The sequence below is a fragment of the Sebastes umbrosus genome, chromosome 9 (genome assembly GCF_015220745.1).
Source record: "Sebastes umbrosus isolate fSebUmb1 chromosome 9, fSebUmb1.pri, whole genome shotgun sequence".
Lineage (NCBI taxonomy): Eukaryota > Metazoa > Chordata > Actinopteri > Perciformes > Sebastidae > Sebastes > Sebastes umbrosus.
The window spans coordinates 19,811,726-19,830,061 of record NC_051277.1 but is presented as its reverse complement, the minus strand read 5'-3'; the positions used below and the strand labels follow the sequence as shown (position 1 = coordinate 19,830,061).

The 18,336-nt window shown below is 40.1% G+C and overlaps 1 protein-coding gene across 13 annotated transcripts in view; it reads left to right on the top strand.

Annotated features, from left to right (window-relative positions):
- The window catches only part of zic6 (zic family member 6), a 101,211-nt gene that overhangs the window by 59,457 nt on the left and 23,418 nt on the right, over window positions 1-18,336 (top strand). For 6 of the 13 annotated variants that reach the window (XR_005208194.1, XR_005208201.1, XR_005208195.1 and 3 more), the window contains 3 exons: window positions 12,756-12,866; window positions 15,670-15,773; window positions 16,241-16,341. Coding sequence is in view for 1 of the 13 variants with exons in the window: in XM_037780269.1 (XP_037636197.1) it covers window positions 4,645-5,641; window positions 8,034-8,671 (1,635 nt within the window). In the remaining 12 variants the exon portion in view is untranslated. Of the gene's footprint in view, window positions 1-4,162; window positions 5,642-8,033; window positions 9,258-12,755; window positions 12,867-15,669; window positions 15,774-16,240; window positions 16,342-18,336 lie in introns of those variants that run through there. The other 7 variants (XR_005208200.1, XR_005208202.1, XR_005208203.1 and 4 more) reach the window with 6 other exon arrangements.

Sequence of the window (18,336 nt, the reverse complement as noted above, 5' to 3'; positions counted from 1 at the left end):
TGGGATAGCCCCATTGGTTATAACATAATCTTCTTCTAACTGAGCATGCGCGTTACTTTAAAATATCACAATATTGTAGTGTGCATACCTCTGTGACAGTAGGCCCATGCTGTTGGAAAAGAGCAGAACATAACCATCAGCCCTAAATGGTAAACAACTCACATTTATACATTTATTCTAACTAGATGTGTGATTTGATAAATGACTTAAAGATGCATGATCATTATTTTTTTATACAAAGAAATGTGCCTATAGCAGCCCAATCGTCTGGATTTTTTTTTCTTATACAGCAATGTAGAGTATTTTTTTTGTAGTCCATGTTGTCTGGCCTGTCGCCTGCTTGGCTGCAGGCTGCTTGTGCTATAGAAGAGTTTGTGGACTTGAAGTTAACTCAATAGTGACCAGACAAAAGTGAAATCTTCATCTCCCGAGAACAATGGCAAAACCATAGCCCTGTAGTACTTCCATTTACCAAATACCACTGTGTATGAATGTGTTTCCATTTAAAACAGGCAGAAAATGGTCAATGCATCCCTACGGCACAGCTAAATGAACAATATCGTCATTCACTGTTTATTGTGGTGCAGTTTTTTGCTGTGGTTTACCTCTCAGACTATGTTTGATTTAATACTACATCCTCTATGACAATTCTTCCCAGCTCTCTGACATTCTGCAGAGCCCCCAACAGTATAAAGACTCAGCTTCTGGTCTGCATTCATACTGTAATCCAGTAGATTTCATACATTCTCAGAAGAAAAATAGATTTCGCTCACATTTGTTTCAGCCAGAATACTGTTTATGCATGCAACATTTGCGTCCACTTGTTTTTCTGAATGCTTTTCACAAAACAAGTATTTGCGTAATGCTTTGTGTTTTTCCAGCATAATAAAATGCTATTTTAGATTTCTGTGCAAGTGTAGCAGCTGATAATGATGAGGAATTTTCCACCACAGATGCTAGAGCTTTACATGACGAATGACAATTTAATTGTCTCGTAATTTGGAATTTCACAATGCAATGCTTGACTGTATTGCATCGCTATCGGGCATATTTTTGTGCTGTGTCTGCTTTTTGTTCGTCATCGGAGACACAGAAATGTTTTGTCATTCCGCATTTGCTTCGTATTGTTCGTAGAGTACAAGAGTAACCGCACAGATTCGTCATCTACTGTATATTTCCTAGATTATATGGTCAGCTGTGTGTTGAGTGACTGCTACAGTACCAGTGTTTGCCTTCATATGGCTGATGGAGAGGGCTAATTGACTTCTTGCTGTGATTTACTGGAGCATCTGTCTGCAAATGGACTCATCCCAAACCTGTTAATTCATCTAAATTTCATAAAGTCATGGCAAAGACTGTGCACTGCCATCCCTCATCAATTATAATATCTCAGCACTACTCTACACCAATGCATGCAGTTGTTTAAACAAACACACACATGCATAAACACACACACACACACACACACACACACACACACACACACAGGCATTCTTGACTGTACCACATATATGAACATATTAAGTCTGTGTCTGTCTGTCACACACACACACACACACACAGATTTGGATGATATATTCCTATGCTCCCTATCTTTTTCTCTTTTATTTTTTTGTGTTACATTGTGCATGAACCAACCTGGTGATTCGTATACACACTGGGAACCGTGTATTATGTTTATCCCCTTTTTGCAAATAATTTTCCCAAAAAGGCGATGCACGTTATATATATATTTTTTTATAAATGTATTTATTCATTTCAGGTGTAATGAAAAACAAAGAACATTAAGGAAATGCAAGTTATTTTAAAAAATAATTCTTCTCATCGCCATCCCAAATTAGCTCAATTTTCAGTCCAGTTTGCAACATGGCGTTACACTGTAACTCTGCACATTTGTTTTCTGTTTCCTTCCATCCCTGTATATCGCCCTTTGTCATTCATTTGCTCCATATTCACTGCACTGAGAGTGGCTGAGGTCTTATGGATGTAAAGAGTATCCCCTGACATGAGTGTTTTGATAGTTGGGAGTGATATTTAGTGTGCAGCAGTCACTAGGATTTTGTCCGGCCTGTCAAGCAACCAACATAAATGACCGAACTCATAAAGCTGGAGGGCTGGGAGGGACTGCAGATGTCAAAATGATAGAATTTGTTTCAATGTAGATATTTAAACTGGAGTTTTGTGTGTAGTTTCCAAATTAAATAACTGCTACGCTGTCACAGATTTGGCATATTTTTTATCAAATTTAACAAATAATACTGGAAAGATGTTCTAGTAACATGACAAAGCCCTCAACTTAGTAAATATACAAATATACATGTTTGCATGTCTTGGCTAATACTTTTATAATTTGATTGATTATCGCTGTGAAGCTAACCTAACATTAATCCTATGAAATTAAAATTTGGCAAATTCTAAACTTATAAATTTACAAATTAAATACATATGATGTTATCAGACTATACTGTATTGTAGTTAAATGGATAGACTGTTAATTTATGGAAAACTGTTTATTAGGTTAATTAAGTTCTGACCACATTAAAGGTTGAACATTTAAGCAAATTTAGATATATGAGCATTTAAATCATCTTAGCCCTTTATAAAAAAAGTATTACAGCATAAGCTGCAGTTATGAAATATATCACACACTTGCTGTGACTAAACAGAATTGCTGAATGAAATAATAAAAGAGAAAGTCCTCTTTCTTGTTTTGCAGCAGATGAGGAGCTGGACTGATTTGGGGCTGCAAGTCTGTCAACTGCTTTCTGCTTTCTGAATGACAGATTGGAAACTTTGGGTTTATTGGCCTTCAACCCTCAATCATTATCGGAAATGCATCGGGTTAAAGGTTGACAAACATGAGCGTCCATTACAATCATGACGGAATTAGGCCAGTTCTGGGCATGTCTACTATTTTGCGGCACTTAATGTCAAGTGGGCCCCCTTGCTTTGTCTCTGCCTAGGATCCACTGCAGGTGACGTCAGCATAACAATGTGGAAAAAGGATTTTTTTTTTTTATTTTAAGAAAAGGTTGAAAATTCTACCAGCTATTCAGCTCTTTTAGAAATAAGGTTTTTTTTTTTTATTCCCACCTTAAACCTATAAGCTGCAGTCCAGAGCCCACGCCACGTCGTGTAGATTTAAATAAAAGCAACAGATAAAAGTATTTGGCTAAAAGTGGAAGAAAGTGCGCTGATAGAATCAGAGCAAAGCGAGGAGGAGACGTGCAGAAATCTGGTGTTCATGCTGCTGCTGCTGCACCAGAGAGCAGCGAGCAGAGCTGGAAGCTGCTGTCCTCACAGCACCCCAAAGTAAGAAAGTTTATCAGAGTTTCCCAGGAACAGTGGAAGCTGCTGTATGTCACGTTTCATCATTTACATTTTTACATAACCACATTTTACATTTGTGCTTTAGCCTGCAAGAAGACGCACAGTGCACTTCTGATGATTATTAATGCATTAAAGCTTAATGGGGGAAAAAAGGGTGTATGTGTAGAAATAGTTAGAGGTAAAATAGTACATCCTGTTCTCCCCAGTGACACATGCTGGAATCTGAAATAACTTTTTCCAATAAGATGATTATTATATTTTGGTGGTCCGGTGTCATGTTAGGACTACTTGTTGCATTATTAAACTTTTATTTTTCGTTGGTTATTAGTCCAAAAAGTAATTCCCTTATAAAAATGCATGAAAATAAATTAAAGTGAAGCAAAGATATACTCTTACCTCCCAGTAAACTATACATTGCGTTCAAATATAAATATATATATATATAAAAAAAAATAAGAATAAATGCATTAAAACGTTGTGGTCATACAGGGTAATGACGCACATTTTTTTTTTATTTCAAATATTTAATTGTTAGAATTACTTTTCCTGTAACTTCCACTGTTTTCAAAACTGCCCTCAAAATGAAAAGTCTTGACAATAATTGGCCTGGACACGCTATGGACCAGCCTCTCTGTTATTCTAGTGGGACATTTTAGCTTTGGCAAGATTAATTCCAGCGATATATAGAAAAGACACCAGTGATATAGTCTTGTGTTTTTGTGCTTTTAATCACTTGACTGGTATATCAGATGATGAGTATTATTAGCTTACACATTAAGCTTTGCATTCCTCATATGTAGAGAGTTTTTTTTTTTTAAACCTGTGAGAAGGCGCCTGGAGTTTAAAGAGGCAAGCAATATTTGCAAAGTATCGCGGCACATTTCAAAGCGTTTTTCTCTGCGATATTTGAAAAAGGGAGTCGTGCGGTGAAACGCCTGCGTGTCCCTTTTAAAACAAACCCAGCGCCTGTCAATCAGCGCGCATTCCAACCAATCCCAAAGCTCCCTTTTTAAAAGCAGGTTTGCCTGCTGTGCTTTTATATTGCACCATGGCCTGCTTCGAAGCATTTTTTTTTTTTACTACCACGGTTATTGCCACAAAATCAAGAAGGGCAAAGTGAACGGCTATGGGACTCCCACCAACTTCTTTAACGCAATTCAGTCCTAAGAATTATTGCACATGATGATATAGGCTACAAACAAGGGAGAAAAATGGAGAGAGTGGGATTTCTGGTTCTGGGTGCATCCTGAATTTAGTTTGATTTTTGCAAAAAAAAAAAAAAAAACTCATAGCAAAACTCACAACAAAAAAAACATGACAAGCCTTTCGAGGTTTAGTGGCTGCCCTCTCTCTTGCGTCAACCCTGGAGAGAGCAATACTGAACCCAGCGTGGTGCTGCCACCTTTGGCAGGAGAGCACATGGGACTCCCCACTGGCACTTCCTTAAAACTCTGCCCCTCGCACAATTTGCGAGACTACCCTGAGACGAGGTCCAGTGCATATGTTGACCACTCCACTTTTGCAGACTCTGGATACCCCAGCCACAGCCCTAGGGGCATTATCATTGGAGCCAATCTCTCTGGAGCCGGCATGCCACCCGTCACTGATCAACTGGCATCAAGAGCTAACCACCAACATCATGGAGGGATTGCAAGGTATCGTGACTTTGCAGGCTACAGGGACAACAGAGCTTTTTTCTCCTCCAGCTACCAGGAGCAGCAGGCCCACGCCTCCACCACCACCATCACGGATGCATCTCGAGATTTCGGCAGCCAGATGATGCTGGGTTTACCTGGAGACCTGCTCAGCCGGACGCATGCACCTTATGGCCAAACTATCCACCCCAAGGGAAACAGCCAGCAGCAGCAGCTCGTCTCCCAATTCCTGGGTCTGTACAAACCCCTCAACATGGCAATCCAGCGTGCAGGAGGAGGAGGAGGAGACGCGTTCCTCAGGTGCTCCTCCAAACAAATAGTAAAGCACGAGCTGGTGTGCAGGTGGTGTGATGATGGTCATGAAGAGGGGGCTGCTGGGAAGCTGCTGCTGTCCTCCTGCTCCAGAGCCTTCGGGACCATGTATGAACTTGTCACCCACATGACAGTGGAGCACGTCGGAGGACCAGATCACTCCGAGTATGTGTGTTACTGGGAGAACTGTGCGAGGGACAGGAAGCCTTTCAAAGCCAAATACAAGCTGGTGAACCACGTCAGAGTGCACACAGGGGAAAAGCCCTTTCCATGCCCATTTCACGGCTGTGAGAAAGTTTTTGCACGATCAGAAAATCTTAAGATCCACAAGAGGACTCACACAGGTTAGTTAAATAATCATAAATCAATTTTATTTTGATAATATTTATTATGATGAGAATAATAATAATATATTTTGTGATATTTTAATAAAAAATGCTGTCATTATTTTGCAACTTCCAACACAAACTATTTCATTAATATTTATTTATTTATAATATATGAGTTTTGCAGTGTTTATCTGTGTGAACACATATACAAAAATATATATTTTTCATTATTAAATAATAATATGGACGTTTGCCAATTGTGTCACATTATTATTATTATTATTATTATTGACCTATTATTATTATTGTTATCATAATTATTATTATTATTACACTGTGCTGTGTTATTTAGGCCCACATTGTTATAAAAATGTTGCTGCCGTCTCTGTTATTTGGCTGCATGTTTTTGCAGTAGTAGAAGCATGTTGAGGCTCCATGCAGGCACCAACAGATGAGTAGAGTAGTGAGCCAGTGTGCAGGCCTAGTGGTTAGGGTGCCTCTCCCACTTCATTCAGTGAAATTATTAAATAAATGCTGGGACACCGGAGAGCTGTGACGTAGCCGTTACGCGCTCTCTGCCTCCCAGGGACTCATCTCTAGCTGAGCACATCACACAGTGATGTAGGAGGAAATAACAAGGTGAGCTGACCTCACTCAGCAAAATGATGATTGATTATAAATACAAACAAAATGAGTCATATTTCTAAAAAGCTGATTTATTTATTTATTGCTTTATGTTTAAATTGCCATCACTTTATTTGCCTTAAAGCACTTGTGCAATTATGTCATACAATGTATTTCATTTTAAAACTGTTTTTCTTTGGGCCTTTCCTTATATGCCCCCATTGAGCAGAATCTAATATTTTCTATAAAGAAAAAAAAAGATTTACTGTGCTATCTTATTTTATTCTTATTTTTTTACATAGGAATTGCAGTAGATCTCACAAGGTGTACTGATACTGAAATGCAGGCATTTCAATTGAAAAAAAATAATTAACGAATGAAGTGAATGGCCCTCAGAGAAAGAGACAATATTAGGCGCTCCCTTTTGGTTTAACAGTTGTGCTGTTAAATTGTTTTACTAATGAAAGCAAAGAGAATAGAGACAGAAAAAAAGGGTTTGCCTTAATGGCATTTGCTATTACTGCACATGCGTAGTGTGTTAATTAGACATAATTTATGTCAGAGAAATATATTAACATTTCTTTGAAATTCCAAAAGACAGGACATCCATTTGGGCCTGCAAAAAGGCTGATTTAACAGAAACTATTTAAGTATTATTTATGGTGTCCAGCTCTTCCTGGCTGTCCGCTACATCCATCAGTGTGTGTGTGTGTGTGTGTGTGTGTGTGTGCAGGAGGGACGGTGCGCAGCTGCAGGCAATTTAGTGCAAGAAAGATCAATTAGCATCTTGATAGCCATAATTCATTCAATGCATGATAACTCCCTTTAAACAAATCTTTGCATTTGCTGTGGCAGGTTTATCATAATGTAATGCATGTTTAAACTGCAGCCTTGTTGATCATCTAGTCCGCCTCACTTGTTGCGATCAGGACTGCGCCAAAGTTTCAGCAACTAGTTTGAACTCTTGTCATTTGCATTTTTTTTTTTTTGCACATTAGGAACAATTTGCTATAAAGAATGTGGCGTTTTTAAACACGTATTGCAGAGTCACTGGTTGGAAGCTGATGGTTATAGATAGAAGCCTGGTTGTGCATTTTGTTTTGTTTTGCAGACTCACATTTCCACATAGTGATATGGAATATGGAGTGCACTAAGCTGCGTCAGTATGAGCATATATATGGCCACAAAGAGCATGATGCACGGGGCCTGTTAAAGGTCCCATATTGTAAAAAGTGAGATTTTCCGGTCTTTTACATTATAAAACAGGTGCTTTATAAATGCTTTATAAATACTGTGAAAGTATCGAAGCGCTCAATATACCGAGAAATACACACAGCCCGTATTCAGTAATTGTGCGTTTGAAACAAGCCGCTGAGATTTCTGTCCATTTGTGAGGTCACAAATATACAATATTTAGAGCATTTCACGGTTTTAAACATAAACATTCTAAATGTGTCCCAGTTTATATCCTGGTTGCAGTGTAAGTAAATAACATCAGCTGACAGGAAGTAAACATGGACCGAAACTGTTGCCTAGCAACACAATTCCATTGCAATTCAGTTGCAATTCCGAAAATGGAGCGTTTCAGACAGGAGGGTAAATGCAGGTATATTCAGGCAGATATAATGAGAAACATACTGTTTTTTTTTAACATTACACCACGTAAACATGTTCTAGTAAAAACACAAAATACAAGTATGAACCTGAAAATGAGCATAATATGGGACCTTTAAGCACTTTCGTAACTCCGCACGTCATTTCTCTCTTTTGCACGTTTTTTTAGGTGAGAAACCGTTTAAATGTGAGTTCGAGGGCTGCAACCGGAGGTTTGCGAACAGCAGCGACCGAAAGAAGCACTCTCACGTGCACTCCAGCGACAAACCCTACACGTGCAAGGTCAGAGGCTGCGACAAGTGTTACACCCACCCGAGCTCTCTGCGCAAGCACATGAAGCTGCACAGCAACAAGGTCACCAAAACAGGCGACGACGACGCGCGTCAAGGTGACACTGCTGCAGAGGTCACCAGGTCAACCCGAGACCCAGATAATGGAGCCCTCCACATCAGCCCTCCACATCAGCCTCCCACCACCTCGACCCAAGATGTCCCCATGTCTCCAGAGAGTCGAGACGAGTCGACCCCGAGGTCACGTTTCCATCACACAGTGTACACTGACAGCAGTTTGGACTACAGGTCGCAGCCTCTCTTGGAGCCTTTGCTGCTGCAGAGAGGCAGCTACAGGTCCCACCAGTCCTCCCAGTACCACTGCGGCCAGTCGGGTCACTCTTTCGCCCAGAGCTCAAGGACTTTCCCCTCCACTTCTTCTCCCTTTCAGAAAAGCATCGTGAATGGATGGTACACATGCCACAGCGGCGTGGACTCCTTCCCACCAAAGCAGTGTAACAACATCCCGTCTCTCTGAGTTCCTGTTGGGACACACACACACACACACACACACACACACACACACACACACACACACACACAAAGCTAGGCGACCTATTTTTTTTTTTTTTTTTTTTTCTGGGCCTGTTTTTTTTTTTTTCTTCATGTTATAGCCTATAAACACTTTACAGCTGTGTCTCTTATTACTCTCTGTATTTTTTGTGAGTGTTGTATGAAATATTTTGTGACAAGTCATCCCTGTTGAAATGTTGCATTGCGCAATGTGGAGAGCTTTATTTGTTGTTGTGAGGCCTTGTTTGGTTGGTTTGGCTCTATAGCCACATGTGGGTTAGAGGAACTTTTAAAAAGTGTTTTATGCCTAATTGTTCGCTGTGTTGCGTAATTATTAAAGATATCTATCTTAAGGATTTATTGGACGTGTTGATTCTTCTGAACTTTATAGGAAAAGTCAAAAGGAGATGTGAATGTAGCCCTTAAAGTTTATAGGGGTCTTTGTTGAATGTAAACTATAGATGTAATGTCGGGAAAGATAGAAAACATTATTCATGTCTTTATGTATGTTGGCTAAGATGAAATAAATATCAGAAAGATCTTTTTCTCAAGTTCAGTTTTGGAGTCCGTGATGGAGCCTGAAGCATGATTTGTCTGTAATTAAAATACTGCGAGGCTCAGTAGGTTTTTTCTTTTTCACTTTTTTTCGCCCCCTTTTTCCATTACACATTCTTGTTTGTATTATATGTATATTTCACATATCTGTGCAAAGTAAGACCAGTGTGAGCATAAACCAGTGTTCGTGATACTATTAAAAACGTTTAATTAGCATACAGTTCTACTGTACATAAGCCTACTGTATAATTAATTATGTATTCTATATTTTATTAAAGTGTCTATATTCTCTTTGATCAGGCGTGTGTGGTTAAACCCAATCAATGCATTTTCATCACTTTTTTTTAATTTATTTTTTTATTTCTAATTCTATACTTTCTAAAAAAGCACATGCCATATTTGCAGGTTTTGCAATTTTGTGCAAACTAATGCAGCGGGTGTTCTGATATTCAGTGTTTCTAGTTGTCAGGAACTGGTCACACAAAAAGGTATTGAAGTGGTTTATTGGGGTAAATCTGCTGTAAGTGAACAGCAACATGTAATAAACTACTAAACTCTGCACAACAAACGGCTCTCACGACAAAATAGCGTTACATTTTTCAATCTGATTTTTAATTTTCTTTAACTGCGCCATGCATGCGCGTTTTTTTTGGGATACAGGTGTATTTGCCACAAGGTCACGCGCATTCTGTCCTTCAACGAGGCGTGTCCTCGTGTGCTTTTTGCTTCCTCTTCAAGAAAATGTTGCTTTTTATTATATCCTATTAATCATTTTTATATATATATATATTTTCATTCGATTTCTGTCCCTCTGTCTTTCTGTCACTCAACACTCTAAAAACTTAAAGGTAACCAAGCTGCAAACACAAGTATGACTCATGTAGCTGCAAAATATTGTATTGTCCAAAACACTAATAAATAAACGCTCCATTATTATTCCTACCACTATTCTATTCATACTACAAACAGAAAAATAAAGGCTCATACATTCAAAGAATTTTTTAAGCTCCTCACTTTGAGTCTGAATTGATATTTTCTTAATTTCCCTATTCAAAAAAATCACAATACCACCAAGATAGTACAGATAAGTGGTGTTCTGTTTCCTTTTGGCTATTAATAAAAGTTGAAAAAGTTGGGAGGGGGAAAAGAGAGATGTTAGTTTTCCATTTCTGGATGCACACACTGCTAATAGCAAAATGTTTGCTCCACTCACCCTATAAGTTACAGTTTCGCTGACATATTTCTTCATGTTTTGCTTGTTTATTGTACCTTCTGGAATGTAAATTTCAACAAACGCCTCATTATTTTAGAGGAATAAGCTGTGTAGGTTTCTGTTTGAAGCCTTGACTGAGCTCGAATTCAGTTTCACTATTAGTCCTGCATGGTGCAGAGCTGAAGTTATTATTGTCGTGCAGCTCATTCTCCCTGTTTCCTGGGTCTAAAAAATGATTCCTCTCTCTAACAATATTACTTAGTTAACAGGGAGAGTAATTGGGAAGTGAGTGAGCAGGTTGAAGTACAGTTAATGGGACATTACAGTGAGGGTCTGTCCACGTCCTGCTCAGGAAACTACTGCTTGATTATTGTGGAGGTCGTATGGGTCATGCTTATGATGAATAAGGTCATGAATGACTGCTCCACTGCCAGTAGCAGAGCTTTAATACTTTGTACCTGTATGTATGGATGTCAGCATTTTATACCTTTAAACATACGGATGATGACTGCCATTGTATATACCAATTTGCTTCACACATATCAAAAGGAAATCAGGTCAAAAGAGCATTAATTTTTACATCTCTTTGAAATGTATACTAGCTGTAATAAGGATGTTCTTTATTCCAGTGAAAGGATTTGATGGAGGGACAGTTGTCTGGATGGCCACTAAAATACATGAGGTAAATGCTCCAAGGCTGCATTAGGAGATGTTTTACTATATTAATACAATGAAGGTTCAGAGGACGCTGCTGTTATTTGCGAGACAAAATATAAGCAAGATAGTGACAAGACGCTTGTATTCATTTTTTTCCAGCATTCATCCTTCTATATTAAAATTTTTTTTTAAAAAATCCCAAAACAGTTTTAATCCTGTGTTATATTTACGAGTGAAACATTACGCTGTAAACACATTTTATGTGTAATTGTTCTGGAGATTTTGCAAAGCTGTGATGAACTTGTTTATGCGTTGGCTAAAAGTGTATGTTGGGATACATTTGTAGGGACAGTCTGATATTTTTCATGATGCATTTTTGCAAATCCCCTTTGAGGTTGACTGCAGATAATTTTCACTTTTAGCTTTTCTTAAAGCCATCCGTAAGTTTCAGCATCTGGATTTCAGTTTTGATGAAGATTTTTTTTAAAAGTATTTGTATTTAGTAATGAATGTGTACCTGAAAAGTGCTGCTGCATGACTGCTGCTCAGGTCGATAAAGATAATAATTTAGTGTTAAGCGGTGTGATATGGTCTAAGATGGATCATTTAAAGTGGTAAAATATTTCAGTTGTGAAGTGCTTCTTTCCTGCAGTAAATTGAGGTGAACTGGGTTGTCTTTGATCAGTGTGCTTTAATGGTGAGATGACTGGAATTTATGAGACCTCTTTCTCTTGTATTGCAACCTTATCAATAGCTTGCATCAAATGCTTTTGGTGTTACTCTGCTATCAGTGTTTTTAAAGCGAGATACTCTATCTCAGAGCTCATCTTCTAAACCCCAACTATTGTATGCACCGCCACATTCTGCCCTTTTGTCCTCTATTTCTAAAAATAGTAAATCTCTCCACAGAAAACATAATAGAGGGGATCAAACATTATTTTGTGCTCAGAGAAGCCTCTGCGTTTGCAATATGGGGGACAGATTCTCCGTTTGTTGTGCGAGGACAGTGCATTTCTGCGACTACAGTATGTAAGCGTGTTCTGACCGAGCCCTGGTATTATTCCATAATCATTGAACCCTGCCACACCCTTCCCCCCAGCAATCACAACTGATTAGACCTCCGCTTCCCAGTTTGCCACTTGCCCGCCGCCATCTTTACTCTTGCGCTCTCTGCCTAGCAACAAGCGCAGGCGCCATTTTGGACAGGGTATACATCAATTTAATGTAAATAAATCCACACCTAGGGATCCATTGAATTGCCATCTTGCCCCCCTCCGCCTTGCGTTTTCTGTTATGCCATACTTGGGTTGAGCTCCAGCTGTGTACCAGTGGGGGTGGGCTGCTTTGTCACACCGCATCTTTGGTTTTTTATGCATCATCATAACCATGTATGACATCTTGCGTAACTTACACTGTGCCGCTTCCATACTTTTTCCAAAGGCTTAAGAGCTGGGCTGGAGCGGCTGTGTCAGCGTTGACTCCAACTGACCAAGTGTGATTTTAATTGGATCTCTGGCTTTTCCCCCCCCATCCTCCCCAGGTCAAGCCAGTGGTGCTGTTGCTCCCCAACTTGCTTTCTTTTCATCCACCCCTCTGTGCCCCCCTCCCCTTTTTTTTTTGCCAGGTCCTCTTGTTCCTCCGTCTCATCTATCTCTATCCCTGCAGCTCCTGGCTATCTTCACCCTCTATGGCTCCTTCATGACGGCCCCCTAATCTCTGCCAGTGTGGCTCCATGGTAAGTAGGTGTCCTCCGCCAGATTCTCCCCCCAAACATGCAACTTGACTCACATGTCTGCTTCCCTCTCTCTGTGGACAATTGCAACCCCACATGGCAAAACTGGATGCAGCGGCACTGCTGCTGCTTTGAAAAAAAACCATTTCACATTCTCTTTCCAGTTTGAGCTACTGAGGGGTTTGGCTTCAATGATGCTAACAATGCACGCTGAGGGCAACTAACAATGAACAAAGATTGATTCTAAAGGAAGAGATTGAACTGTCAATACGCAGATGAAACGGTGGAGTGTGCAGCTCATGTCACTTGTTCTTCTCTGAGAACATTAGTAAGGTAATCTGTTTCATGTCTAAGCCGGTGTTAATTTGACAGCTCGACAATTAATAATCTTTTAAAACACACCGTCAGAAGCGGGGCTCTTATGTAAGACAATGCAATCATTACGTGTTTAATGTGTTTACAAACCATAAAATGATGAATATACAGTCCCAGCGCTGTGCTATTCTGATTTAACCACACTGATTCTTTCGATTTCTTTCTCATCTTCATCTGCACTGCAGTTTTTCTGATTTCAGCGGTGCCAGCCCCCTGTGTAGTCCAGCCTGTACCAGGGCTTATTAAACCAGGCTCCTATTCACTCTCCCCAACGGTCGCTCCACTGTCAACTTAAGCCCAAGCCCCTCCAACACTCAGCTCTTCCACTATTGTTGCAGAATTCGCCAAAAAACTGAGTATGGCTGAGCAGCCGATATGCAACGGGATAGAGGGAAAGGCCCCGCCTCTCCTCATATCTAATGCATAATTGTCTTTTGATGCATTGCAATCTACCCCTGTGGATAGTTCTCTTTTTTTTTTCTTTTTCTTTTTTCATTTATTATCCATGCCTTACATAACAGATATTTTGACATTTTCTGATGAGCCAGTTTTCTGAGATATCATGGAGGCTTTAATCGTCTCCTGTGAGCTCAGGAGGTATCTGACAATGATTTATCTCAATAACAAACTGAGAGCGAAAGTTTTTTAGATATGGCCTGCAGTATGTTGTTGTCGCAATGCAAAAAGGAAAATAAATAATGTTTGTAAAAGTCCACATCTTTCAAAAATTCATACATCCAAGGTGTTTTTGGGAGTTAGAGTAGGTTGAGTGGGGTGAGCAGACCTTTGAAGATCTTTCAACTCCTGTAAGCTCCAGGCCTATGAGATGCAGTGCCATCCTTTTAAGGGAATGACCATAACTTTGGTCCCCTTGCTTCTAATCCCTCCTCCAGACCCTTGTCATCAGAGATCAACCAGGGCTGAGCCTTAATGTCCTCCACTCCCTGGCAAGGGCAGCTGCTAGCTTTCATGTATGTGAAGAGCCAGATGAATATGCTTAAATCTGCAACGTTGGAGCAGGAATTGATGCCTTTATCTTCATCTGTGCTTCTTTACAGTTCTACATGATCTTTGAGAAATTATCAGTTAGATTTTTAGAGCCTCTGCTTAATGATTTACTGAATGCATTTGAAGCGTTTGTTAGAAAATGTTATAAAGGCTTTGATCACGACGCCTAAAGAGCGCAATGCCTTAGATTTGTACAAAAAAAAAACAGTGCAGAGACCCTAAGTGCCTGTTGTCTTTGCCGTCTCTCAAAACTATCACATTTCATTAGCAGCGATTCGGTCATGTTGTGAGATACTGCATTTGAATACTTTTTTTTTTATGATTTCTCAAATCTCTGTCGTTTGAGGTTGAACTTAAAAAAAAAGAGAGATCACATTGATCACGATCCAGGGTGTTTCAAAGCGGCGAGTAATCGCGAGTGTTTAATTTTATCTGTTGCAGTATGCATTGCAAGGCGGCTGTGTAATCAAGCCTGTGAACTCGACATCTGAAGGAAGGATTCTGTTTCTGATCACATCCCCATTGAAGTCCGTCCATTCGCTGAACACGGACGCGTCGGCGCGCTCCGGCTCGTACTCATTAGTATGTGGCCGCCAAATTAACATACACTTGACATGTGTGTCGTTTTCAGCCGATGTGTAGTGTCAGTAGCGGTCCTGGGGGCCTCACGGGGGCCACATTTTAGAGCGCTGTAAGTGAGGACGCATGGCGATCTCACTGTTAACCTCCAGCGCTACAAGAACACCCCAGGGCCTAACTCTACAATGATGGATGTAGGGTGACGGGGGTTAGGAGGCCCCACACACACACAGCCCAGGAATTCCCCTTGGGCCTTTTCAATTACAGTTAGACCAAGCTCCGCACTGTGATGATATGTTGCTTTAAGGCTGTGACGTTAATGGAGGGGACAAATGTGATTTGGTGTGGTGTTGACCCCGAAGTGCAAGACAGAAGCGCTCTCATGGCACGGAGGCAACAGGAAGAAATTACCTACTGTTGCTTTATTTGTTTACAGTCATCAATAAAATAATCCAAAGTGTCATTTAGGTCCCTCTGAAGTTTAACAAGTATTGATGGGAATAGTTTATCATTAGCCACAGGCTAAAGGGGGCATGAGAGAGAGTAATTAGCCGCTAGTGATGCTTTGAGGAGCCCAGGTAACGGATTTAAGAGTGGCTTCTTCATGATCAATGAGGCGGCCTAACCTTGTATTGGACGTATGCTATGATATGCTAATGGGATGTACAATGTGTAGGTGTGTAGCGCCAGCGCTTTTAACACATTTAACATCAAAAACAGCTGCAGTGTTTTTGTCCCAGGATCAGTACTGTGCCAGTATCGCTGCTGTGAAGTTTGCACTCTTCCACAGATGACTTTCAAAAAAGAACAAGGCAGAACTGACTGCATCTATTTCTGTCCGCAGGGAATAATAATCCTGTGTTCGAGGCATCTGGAAGAAGCAGGGGATCAAAAACCCATCACCTATGCAAAAATGAGTGTTTCATATAGCTCCTTTATATGGCTGAGGTAATTAGCACTTATCCTGCGCTCCTCTCCTCTCCTGTACTGTATCTACACTATCTGTGCTGTTGTGGTGTGAATGCCACAGTGCTCTCTCAGTTATGTAATTGACAGGATTATGCAATCCACATGTGTAACTGGGGTGTGTCTCAGAAATATTTATCTGCAACAAAAAGAACATATTCCCTTGGAAATGCAACGCCTTCAGTATAAGAAATACAAAACCCTGCTTTGACAGATATCAGGTCAACGCCCAAACAAAGTCTGATCTCTACAGAAGAAGTTGTGTGGAAGAGAAGAGCTCTCTCTCTCGCTATCTTGTTTGAAATTGTACAATATCTAAAACTTTTAAGAGCACCAGCATAACGAGCCCCTGTTATGAATTAATCAGTAAAAACTATGCATTTGACTTGTATTATTACCACTTGATCAAACACATCATTAACTATGCTCTGTACATTAACTTAATTCAGATATACCACATCTGAGGCACCATGAATAATGCCAAGGAGCCTAGGAGGGGGAAAAAAAAACGCCACTCCCTCTCTCCAGCTTGTTACCACGCAGCTGTACTGTAAGTACCAAGCTTTTTTTTTCTGCATGAAATGTTGTACATTTACTTTCCTTTTTATCAGCACAAGTAAAGTAAAGATAACAGGCAGTAACATAAACAACAGGATCAGCAGCCAGCGTGGGCTGTTGGTAATACACACATGTGAAAACGACGCCAGAGGCAACGTGAAGTCAATGACATAATCATCTAAACACGTTTTATTATTCATCTCCACAATAAAACAGGATTAACTGTTATTCCATGTTGTAAATCCGTCACTTTAGATGCCTATAGATGATCTCATCTGTCATATATCATATTATATATATATCTAGGGCTGTCAAAGTTAATGCTATAGTAACACATTAATGCATATTCATTTTAACGCCAACAATTTCATTAACGTATTAGCGCAACTTGCTATTTTTAGGTTGTAGCGGGCTCAGTTTTAAAGCGAGAGTGAAGATACTGGCATCATATGAAACTGGAAAACCTAAAGAATCCATTGGTACCTTATTTCTTGTTGCGAATGAGGTTAAATAACGCTTGTGCTGAATTTTGGCGAGGAAAAACTGGCAAGGCCATATTCACAGGGGTCCCTTGACCTCTGACCTCAAGATATGTGAATGTAAATGGGTTCTACGGGTACCCACGAGTCTCCCCTTTACAGACATGACCACTTTCTGATAATCACATGCAGTTTGGGGCAAGTCCTAGTCAAGTCAGCACACTAACACACTGACAGCTGTTGTTGCCTGTTGGGCTTGAGTTTGCCATGTTATGATTTAACCATACATGTTTTATGCTGAATGCAGTACCTGTGAGGGTTTCCTGGACAATATTTGTCATTGTTTTGTGTTGTCAATTGGTTTCCAATAATAAATATATACATACAATTGCATAAAGCAAGAATATTTTCCCACTCCCATGTTGATAAGAGTATTAAATACTTGACAAATCTCCCTTTAAGGTACATTTTGAACAGATAAAATAGGATTAACTAGGGACAATTATGCAATTAATGCTATATATATCATATCATATACATCAATATTAATTGATGCTGTTTTTTCTATTAGTTCAGTTTAATATGTGGACAGCCTGAGCAGAGGCGGAGGCCAATAAATGTCTTTTATTGTCTCCTGAGAAAGCCAGATGTTGTGTGTGCGTGCGTGTGTGCGTGTGTGTGTGTGTGTGTGTGTGTGTGTGTGTGTGTGTGTTTACGTGTTTGTGTGTGTGCATCCTCCAAAGTTGAACCTAGGCCGCCAAAGCAGCGTGGAGGACTGGCGTCCCCCTGTATTCCAGCCCACAGATCACACAAGTTATGAAAGACTGCTCTTTGATCATTCCCATTTCTAAAATAATTTCCTTTGAACATTTCAAGTCACTTGTGCTTTTATTTATAAAGCCTATTTAGACAATCAAGGGGTTGAAAATAATTAGGCTCACGCGCACACACCAGCGTGGACATGTATTCCCTTTCAATCAGTTAAAACCAGCTCTGTTAATTAAAGTTCTGAGCTGTTACTCTGCCCAAATAATTTTCTTATTAGCTACTGCGTTCCTCAGATCTGTTGTCAGCAGAGCATATTTCCTTTTGGTTTGCATTTTTTTTCTTCTCACAGAAATCCCACTGACCCATATAGTTGATCTCATTTTTGAAGCGTATAATATAGATTTCCGAGTTAAGAGAACGCAGGCTCTATTATTAGTCCCATTTGAGTTGCACAGCCTCCTTCTAGGTGCTGCTGCGTGTTGCTGAATTCCCTGAGTGAAGGCATTACCATCTCATTTGGGTAAGGGTGAGATTACCTCATGCAACCGAGCTGTTTCATCACAGAGAATTCAGGGAGGCTGAGCTGTCGCCGCCGACTGTTTATACAGGCGGCTGAAGGTAGAGACGTTGCAGATACATTTCACAAACATCACACATGACAACTTGTGATGCCACCTCACTGATGTTTCCCTTGAAAGGTCTCTCACTAACAACAACATCCTATTGATCCCCAGCACCAT